The sequence below is a fragment of the Portunus trituberculatus genome, chromosome 41 (genome assembly GCF_017591435.1).
Source record: "Portunus trituberculatus isolate SZX2019 chromosome 41, ASM1759143v1, whole genome shotgun sequence".
NCBI classification, from domain to species: domain Eukaryota; kingdom Metazoa; phylum Arthropoda; class Malacostraca; order Decapoda; family Portunidae; genus Portunus; species Portunus trituberculatus.
Window position 1 is genome coordinate 26,700,728 of NC_059295.1, and position 10,000 is coordinate 26,710,727.

The following is a 10,000-nucleotide window of genomic DNA, read 5'->3' on the forward strand; positions in this document are numbered from 1 at the left end:
GACATCCAGAAGGAAGAGAAATACGAGAAGGAGATGGAGAAGGAAGAAAAGAAGAAGAAGAAGAAAATAGATGAGGAAGGAAAATAAGAGGAAGAGGAAGAGGAGAAGGAGAAGGAAGAAGAGCTAGGAGGAGCAGGAAAAGAAGTAGCAGCAGCAGCAGGAGGAGAAGGAGGAGGAGGAAGAGGAGGAAGACAAAATTCAGTGGAAGTTCCCGTTGAGTTTCGAAGCGGATGATTAAGTGTTGTGAGTCTCAAGAGCGAGAGAGAGAGAGAGAGAGAGAGAGAGAGAGAGAGAGAGAAGGTACATGTGGGTGGAGGACTGTTTATGTTGGTTAAGTGTCTCTCTCTCCCTCCCTCTCTCTCTCTCTCTCTCTCTCTCTCTCTCTCTCTCTCAGATGCGTTATGACCCAATTCTTTTGCTTCTTCCAAGAATTATCGGGTTATCTCTTCTAAACTGAACTCTGCTGTAACTTTTCCGACACCTCTTGCCAGCGGCGGCGCCCTTAGTGTGTGTGTGTCTGTGTGTGTGTGTGTGTGTGTGTGTGTGTGTGTGTGTGTGTGTGTGTGTGGTGTGTTTTGGTGTGTTTTGGTGTGTTTTGGGTTGTTTTTGAGTTTTTGGGTGTGTTTGGTGTGTTTGGGTGTGTTTTGGGTTGGTTTTGAGTTTATTTATTGATTTTTGGTTGCATTTTGGTGTGTTTGGGTGTGTTTGAGTGGGTTTGGGTGGGTTTTGAAATTTTTGATGGATTTTTGGGTGTCTTGGGTGTGTTTGGGTGTGTTTTGAGTGTGACTTGAAATGTCGTCTAAACTCATTTCCACTGTAGCAAACCATATAGTATTGTTCAGTGCCTCAAAAACTCAACTCCTCCATCTATCAACTTGACGCAACCTACCAGACAACTATCGCCTCTTCACTGACCCTCAACTTTTTCTTTATTCTACTCTAAAAATCCCCGGTCTGTCCCTTCGTCTTATAACCTAAAATGCAAACTTCACATCTCATTTTGGTGCCTTTGGTTGGTATAGCTTGTGTGTATACGAATGTTTAACACGAAAATATGTAATAGTAGTGATAATAATATACGGTTTTTTATAAATTGCAAGACATACATACTGAAAATATACTTGGGGGGGGTGAGGGGGGCCTTATGGCTAATATCCTAGCGTAGTGGTTTATGTGTGTGTGTGTGTGTGTGTGTGTGTGTGTGTGTGTGTGTGTGTGTGTGTGTGTGTGTGTGTGTGTGTGGTTGTCTTTGTTCTTCTTCTTCCATGGAGTTTTTTTTATGTTCTTGGTGTTTTTCCTGTTTTTTTTTTTTTCTTGTTTAATGTTTAATATTATTCTTTTTCTTTCCCTCCTGTTGTTGATCTTATGATTCTTGTTCTTGTTCTTCTTGTTCTTGTCTTTTCTTTTTTCTTGTTCTATTTTTTTTATTCTTCCTTTTCTTTCTTTCTTCTACCTCTTCTTGTTCTTGTTCTTGTTCTTGTTTTTCTTCTTCTTCGTCTTCTTCTTCTACTTATTGTTATTATTCTTATTCTTATTCTTTTACTTTTTTCTTTTCTTTTCTTGTTAAACTTTTCTTTTCATCTTCTTCGTATTCATCTTCTTCTACTTCTTCTTCTTCTTCTTCTTTTTTTATTGTTATTATTATTATTATTATTACCATTTATTTTTCTTTTCTTTCCTTGTTAAACTTTACTTTTCTTCTTCTTCTTCTTCTTCTTCTTCTTCTTCTTCTTCTTCTTCTTTTTCTTCATCTTCTTCTTCTTCTTCTTCTTCTTCTTCTTCTTCTTCTTCTTCTTCTTCTTCTTCTTCTTCTTCTTCTTCTTCTTCTTCTTCTTCTTCTTCTTCTTCTTCTTCTTCTTCTTCTTCTTCTTCTTCTTCTTCTTCTTCTTCTTCTTCTTCTTCTTCTTCTTCTTCTTCTTCTTCTTCTTCTTCTTCTTCTTCTTCCTCTTCTTCTTCTTCTTCTTCTCCTCCTTCTTCTTCTTCTTCTTCTTCCTCTTCTTCTTCTTCTTCTTCTTTTCCTCTTCTTCTTCTTCTTCTTCTTCTTCTTCTTCTTCTTCTTCTTCTTCTTCTTCTTCTTCTTCTTCTTCTTCTTCTTCTTCTTCTTCTTCTTCTTCTTCTTCTTCTTCTTCTTCTTCTTCTTCTTCTTCTTCTTCTTCTTCTTCTTCTTCTTCTTCTTCTTCTTCTTCTTCTTCTTCTTCTTCTTCTTCTTCTTCTTCTTCTTCTTCTTCTTCTTCTTCTTCTTCTTCTTCTTCTTCTTCTTCTTCTTCTTCTTCTTCTTCTTCTTCTTCTTCTTCTTCTTCTTCTTCTTCTTCTTCTTCCTCTTCTTCTTCTTCTTCTTCTTCTTCTTCTTCTTCTTCTTCTTCTTCTTTTTCTTCTTCTTCTTCGTCCTCTTCTTCCTTCTTCTTCCATATGCTTATGTTCCAAAAAAGGATTAAATTTTCACACCTTACCTGGTCTGTTTAGGACACTTATGCAAGAGGAGGAATGATTGAAGGAATTAATGCATAAATAAATGAATGAATGATTGCAGCAAGATTTCTTTTCATTTAATATATATGTGTGCGAATAATGAATCTTGGACAGACTTTGACACGTTCTTACCGTTTCAATGTGTGTGTGTGTGTGTGTGTGTGTGTGTGTGTGTGTGTGTGTGTGTGTGTGTGTGTGTGTGTGTGTGTGTTGCCATCTATCTGTGTTAAGGGTTGAGTGACTACCTGACTGACTCTTATTGTTCTACCCGCCTTCTCTTCTTCCTCTTCCTCTTCCTCCTCCTCCTCCTCCTCCTCCTCCTCCTCCTCCTCCTCCTCCTCCTCCTCCTCCTCCTCACTACCAACGATAAGAGAAACTCACACTGTAAACACTAGACAGCAACACCAACTGCATGTTCCTAACACCAAAACTGTTAGAGCTGAAAGATCAATTTTTGTAGCAGGACCAAAATTATGGAATAGTCTTCCCCTTAACCTGACAAACATAAATTCTTTGCCTGTTTTCAAAATGGAGCTGAAAAATTATCTTCTCACCAGTTGACTGCCATTGTTTTATCACGTGTGTGTGTGTGTGTGTGTGTGTGTGTGTGTGTGTGTGTGTGTGTGTGTGTGTGTGTGTGTGTGTGTGTGTGTTTCTTAGTTTTAAGTAGTATTTTAAGTTACGTTTTTTACAGCTTTATATATTTTACTTCTTTTTTTATCACATTTTACAGTTTTAAGTCTCGTATCCCTCAATTTTTATTTTAATAATCATAAACATGACAAACTACTTTATAAAGCTGTTTGTTATCATTAATTACTTATATTATGTTATATTTAAATGATAATACTGATGATTTAACTGTGCACTATATTATGTATGTATACTGAAGAACAATTGTAAAATGGAAATAAATCTCTGAATCTGAATCCTCCTCCTCCTCCTCCTCCTCCTCCTCCTCCTCCTCCTCCTCCTCCTCCTCCTCCTCCTCCTCCTCTTCCTCCTTCTCCTCTTCCTTTTCTTCCTTTGCAAAAAATTCTACTATCCTTTTTATATTATTTATCTTATTCCTTCCTCATCTTTTTTTCGCTTCTCTTTTTCCTCTCTCTCTCTCTCTCTCTCTCTCTCTCTCTCTCTCTCTCTCTCTCTCTCTCTCTCTCTCTCTCTCTCTCTCTCTCTATTTTCATCGTCAGTCTGTTCCGTCTTCTTTATTCTATTTTTTTTCTATTTCTGTTTATAATGTTTCTTTTTTTTTCGTCCGTTCTTTTCATTCCTTCTTTTCTCTTTTCTTTTCGCTCGAAGTGGCTTTCCATTTCAAACTAATTTCATGTTTTCCACTGCCCTTCCTTCATCTCTCTCTCTCTCTCTCTCTCTCTCTCTCTCTCTCTCTCTCTCTCTCTCTCTCTCTCTCTCTCTCTCTCTCTCTCTCTCTCTCTCTCTCTCTCTCTCTCTCTCTCTCTCTCTCTCTCTCGTTTTGGTCTGAAAGAAATGTCTCCTAGAGTTTGTTTGTTTGTTTACAGTCTGCCCTACTCATTGCTTTTGTTCTCCCTTCTCGCGTGTGTGTGTGTGTGTGTGTGTGTGTGTGTGTGTGTGTGTGTGTGTGTGTGTGTGTGTGTGTGTGTGTGTTGCTTTTCATTTGGTTCTCATTGTCATTCCTTCTTTCTCTTCCTTCTTTTCTTCCTTCCTCCTTTCCTTCACTCATTCATTCCTAGATTCACTCATTTCTCTTCCTTCTCCTCTTTTTCCTTTCTCATCTGTTCCTTCTCTCTCTCTCTCTCTCTCTCTCTCTCTCTCTCTCTCTCTCTCTCTCTCTCTCTCTCTCTCTCTCTCTCTCTCTCTCTCTCTCTCTCTCTCTCTCTCAAACCCTCAATACCTGTCCACAGTTTTCTTTTTTTTTTTTTTTTTTTTTTTGCGCGCGTTTTTTTTTCCGTGTCGGGTAAATTTTCCAGCCTCTTTTCTCGTGTGTTATTGAATTTTAATGGACTGTTGTTTGAAAGTTGGCAGCATTTTTCCCATTTTTTTCTTTCCCTTCTGCCCTCCATTTTTTTTTTCCTATCGTCACCAGTTATTGGATGTGACATGTTTTCCCTTCTCTCTCTCTTTCTCTCTCTCTTTTCTCTCTCTCTCTCTCTCTCTCTCTCTCTCTCTCTCTCTCTCTCTCTCTCTCTCTCTCTCTCTCTCTCTCTCTCTCTCTCTCTCTCTCTCTCTCTCTCTCTCTCTCTCTGCATAAATAAGAAAATTGTCCTTGATTGATGTAATGTCTTGTTACGTCGCTATTTTCAAGTCACGTAATCATTCCTTTCAATTTTTCATCATTCTTTTTATTCATTTCGACTTCATTCTGAATTTCTAACCTCCATTTTTATTCGACTTGTAAAACAGAACGCTTGGTTGTCAGCTAAATAATTGGTATGTACTGGCTGGCTTGTCTGACGGCGTGTGTGTGTGTGTGTGTGTGTGTGTGTGTGTGTGTGTGTGTGTGTGTGTGTGTGTGTGTGTGTGTGTGTGTGTCTAACGAACCCAACACATACCACATTATTTTTTCTCTCCACTTCACCGCCTCTACTACCACTACTACTACTACTACTACCATCACCTCCTCCACCTGCGACCTCCACCTCCTCTTACTCCTCCGTTTTCTATCCAAGAAGGGTGTGTGCTGTCCTGTCTCTCTCATTAATAGGCACATGAGATTAGCTACCAAATAACATTGTATGAATTTTAGTGTATGTTGAGTGATAAATGTAGTTATGTATTTTTCCTCCTTTCCTTCTCCTCTTCTTTCTCTTTCTCTTTCTCTTTCTCTTCCTCCTCCTCCTCCTTCTCCTTGTCTTTCTTCTCCTTTTCCTTCTTCTTCTGCTCATTCTTCTCCTTCTGCTCTTCCAACTTCTTTTGCTTTTTCTCCTTCTCCTCCTCCTCCTAGTCCTGCTCCTGCTCCTCCTCTTCCTCTTTCTCCTTCTGCTCTTCCACATTCTCCTCCTTTTGTTCTTTTACCCTCTCCTTTTCTTCCTCCTGCTATTCCTCTTCCTCTTTCTCCTCCTTCTCCTCCTCCTTCTCCTTCTCCTTCTCCTTCTCCTTCTCCTTCTCCTTCTCCTTCTCCTCCTCCTCTTCCTCCTTTTCCTCCTCCTTCTCCTCCTTCTGCTCTTCCACTTTCTCCTCTTCCTCCTCCTCCTTCTCCTCCTCCTCCTCCTCCTCCTTCTCCTCCTCCTTCTCTTCTTCCCCCTCCTCGTCCTCCTCCTTCTCATATTCTTTCATCTATCACTCTCCTTCTACAATGTAAGAGGGGAAAACTGACCAGGGGCAACATAGAATGGTAGAAAAAAAAAGCCCACTTACTTGCCAGTCTCCTTGCAGGTCTGAGAGAGTTAGCTATACAAAGGGATAAATGTATGAACCTCCCTGCGTTACTCTATGCGTCCCTCTCACCCTCTGCCCCTCCCACAGCCTGACTCAGGGCTGTGGACTTCCGTGCTGACCGTGAGGGTTCGGCGGGCACAGGACTTGGGTCAGTACCGGTGTGTGGTGAGCAACTCTCTGGGCATGGAGGAAACAGTCTTCTATCTCCACGGTAAGGTGATGTTGTGTTCTCTGTCTTCTATACCTTCTTCATTTTTTTCTCTTTTTCCTTCTTTTTTTTTTTCTTTTTTTCTTCTTTTTCATGATTTTTTTCTTTTCTTTCGTTTTTCCCTTTTCATTTTTCCTTCTTTGTTTTCCCTTGTTTCTTTCTTCTTTCTCTTTCTTCTTTTAATCCTTCTTTCCTTCCTTCTTTCATTCTCTTTTTTCTTTGCATCTTCTTCTCTTCCTTAGTTACTTCCTTTTCTTTTCCTTTCCTTCCTCTTTCCATCCTTTCCTTTGTTTCTTCTTTCTTTCTCTTTTCCTTTTTTTCTTCATTCCTTTCTTTCTTTCCTTTGTTTCTTCATTTTGTTTATTTCTTTTTTCTTTTCTTCTTTGCTTCTTTCGTTTTTTCCTTATCTTTTCCATTCCTTCTTTTTTCCTTCCTTCCTTTCCTTTATTCCTTCCTTCCCTTTTCCTTTTCCGTCGTTCATTCCTCTTTCTTCCTTGTTTCTTCTTTCCTTCTCTTCTCCTTTTTTTTCTTCCTTCCTTCCTTCCTTTCCTTTATTCCTTCCTTCCTTTGTTTCTTATTCACTTATTTCTCTCCTGTCTCCAATTTCTTTTCTGTCTTTCATGTTTTTGTTTCTCTCTCATCCACGCTTTCTTCTTTCTTTCTTCCTTTACTCCTTCCTTCCTTCCTTCCTTCCTTTCTTGTCTCCTATCTTTGTTGTGCTTTGGTTTCTCACTTTTATTCTTGTTTTGCTTTTTTTTCGTCTTTCTCTTTTCTATTTACTTTTTTTTATTTCCTCTGTTTCCTTTCCTGTCTTTCATTCTTTTTTTTATCTTTTCCTTCTTTATTTCTTCTTTCTTTCGAGCTTTGTTACTTTTTATCATCTTTTTTTTCTTCTTCCTTTCTTTCGTTTTCACTTTTTTTTATTTCCTGCTTCTCTTTTTTTTATCCTTCATTATTTTTCCCATCTTTTTATTATCTTCCCTTCCTTCAGTCTCACTTTTTATTCTATTTGTTAGTTTTTTTTTTCTTCATTCTTCTTTTCTTTTTTTTTTCTTATTTTCCGTTCCTTAAATTTTGTTTATTTATTTTATTTACTTGTTTTTTCCTTTTCATTATTCTTTTTATTATCTATTTTATTTCTTTATTGTTTTTTTCCTTCATTCTTCTTTTCTTATTTAATTTTTTTTCATTTTACATCTTTATTTTTTTATCTTCCGTTCCTTCAATCTCATTTTTTTTATTTTATTTACTTGATTTTTTCCCTTCATTTTTCTTTTTATTATTTATTTCATTTTATTTTCTACTTTCCCAAGCATTCTTTCTTACTTACAGTGTTCTCTCTATTTATTTTCTCGGTATTACTGCAGAGTCTCACCACAATCAGCTACGTGTTTTTTTTACCCACCTCAAGAGATAGACCTCCTGATTACGAGTAATTTGAACCCAATATATATTAGGTGCAACCTTTTTGAATGGCGACACAGATTTTTTTTTTAATTTAAGCGTGTTTTGGTGTTTTGGTGATGAGCCGTGACATTATAGCCTCCCGCATCAAACCCTGCCGCACACTGATGGTGTCATGCGCTCGCGGCGGCTCGGCGGGCTCCGTGACATACCATTGTCTGAGCATGCGCTTAATTGTCTACGCTGATTGGTTCTGTTCTTTGAAACTGAAGCGGCGGCCGATGAAAAAAAAAAAAAAAGCATAATTATTTCCACCAATCACGACGGCCCCTGAGGTTAGATTTAGTTAGGATAGGTTAGGTTTGATTTGGTTTGGTTTGGTTAGGTTAGGTTAGGTTGGGTTAGATAAGGTTTAGTTAGGTTAGGTTTAGTTAGGTTAGGTTGGGTTAGGTTAGGTTTAGTTAGGTTAGGTTAGATTAGGTTAGATTAGGTTAGGTTGGGTTGGGTTGGGTTAGGTTAGGTTAGGTTAGGTTACGTTACGTTAGGTTAGGTTAGGTTGAGTTAGGTTAGGTTAGGTTGGGTTGGGTTAGGTTAGGTTAGGTTGAGTTAGGTTAGGTTAGGTTACGTTAGGTTAGGTTAGGTTGAGTTAGGTTAGGTTAGGTTAGGTTGAGTTAGGTTAGGTTAGGTTAGGTTTAGTTACGTTAGGTTAGGTTAGGTTAGGTTCTTTTCTGGACGAAACAAATTTTTTTCTGGTGGATTTCGGCTTGTTTTTAATTAATTTACCAGTTGTTTTTTTATGCAAATCATAATATGTTTCGGGGCTGTAAACAAAAAATTGGTTGATTTGCGCCAAAAACAAGTGGTATTTTAATTAAAAGCAAACCGAAATCTACCAGAAAAAAATAGTTTCGTCCAGAAAAGGCAAGGTGGTGAAACTCTGTAGGTTTACCATTTTCTCTTGCTATTTATCTTCTTTTTTTGCTTATTTATTTTTCTTCCTTATTTTCATCTCTTCTTTCCTTCTCCCAAGTTTTTTTTTTTCTCTCCTTTGCCTCCATTTCTTATTTCTTACTTTACCATGTCTGCTTTCTTATTTCTTTTCCTTCGTTCTTGTTTTATTATCTTTCATTTTCTTTTTTTTCTATTATTTCTTGCCTTTATTTTTTTCTCTCTCTTCTCCTCTTCCTTTACTTGTTCCTACTGTTCCTCTTACTTTATTTCGTTTATTGTTTTTTTTTCTATCTACTTATTTCAGTTCCTTCTTTTTCCTTTTTATTCTGCATATCTTTCTATTTCCTCTTGTTTTTATTTCTTTTTTTCTGTCATTTCTTCTTCCTTTCGTTGTCCTTATTGTTCCTCCTACTTTATTTCGTTTATTGTTTTTTTCTATCTACTTATTTCTGCTCCTTTCTTCTTTCTATCGTACATTTCCTCTTTCCTTTATTTTTTTCTCTCTCATATCCTTTTCCTTTTATTTGTCTTTACTGTTCCTCCTACTTTATTTATTTTTATTTTTTCCGGCCTTCTTTGTGATTTATTTCTTTCCTTTCCCTTCCTTTTTTTTCTTGTTTTCCTTGTCGAGGCTCGTTTCTTTTCCCTTTTTTTCTTCCTCACTTCATTATATTTCTCTTCTTTTTTTTCTTCCATTCAACTTTTTCAATATTTTTTTTTTAGATCTATTATGTTTTTCTCCCTTTTTTAATGTTCGATTTGAAATATTTACCTATTTATTTGAGGTATTTATTCTATTAATTGTGTTTTCTTTCTCTATCAATCTTTCCTTCATTCAACTTTTTTTTTCAATTTTTTTTTTTTCTTTAGATTTCCTGTACATTTCTTTTTCCCATCATGTTACATTCCTCGTATTGTTTCTTTTCCTTTGGGTTTTCTCTCTTTTTTTTTATTCCTTTTTATTTTGTGACACTTTTCTCTTCCTCCCCACGTTTCTTTCGTGATTCACGTCCTTCTTTCTTTTCTTGTTTTTCGCTTCGTTATTTTGACTTCGCAGATTTTATTTTTAGGGGGGATATTTTTTTTTTTTTTTTTTTTTTTTTTTTTTTTTGTGTATTTCTTTCTCATGGATATCCCTTTCTTTACCTATATTTTTCGTCCCTTTTGCTTTCCTTTCCTTGGCAGAACACACACACACACACACACACACACACACACACACACACACACACACACACACACACACACACACACACATTGTATTCTTTTCCACCCCTTTCGTTCCTCATTTAATTTTGATTTTCTCCAAAGAACTGCACAATTTTTCAGTTCTCTCTTTTGTTTCCTAAATGTAGAGCGAGTTCGAATCTCCCAATTTTCACCCATTTTGCTTTATTTTCATTCCCTTTTTGACCTTTTATTTTATTTCAACCTCTCGTCGACTTTATTTCTTCGTTTGGTAGAGGGAAAGCTATACTGTAAGGCACACACACACACACACACAAACAGATAGATAGATAGACATTTTATTGACCGCAAATAAATACATTAATAAATGGTCCAATTATATACATAACTTCAGTTACAAATGCTACTTAGAAATAAAATCCA

At 36.9% G+C, this 10,000-nt stretch overlaps 1 protein-coding gene across 4 annotated transcripts in view; it reads left to right on the plus strand.

Annotated features, from left to right (window-relative positions):
* The window catches only part of LOC123516556 (limbic system-associated membrane protein-like), a 117,095-nt gene that overhangs the window by 79,230 nt on the left and 27,865 nt on the right, over positions 1 to 10,000 (plus strand). For all 4 annotated transcript variants that reach the window (XM_045276038.1, XM_045276041.1, XM_045276039.1 and 1 more), the window contains exon 7: positions 5,914 to 6,037. In XM_045276038.1, the coding sequence (XP_045131973.1) occupies positions 5,914 to 6,037 (124 nt within the window). The remainder of the gene's footprint in view (positions 1 to 5,913; positions 6,038 to 10,000) is intronic.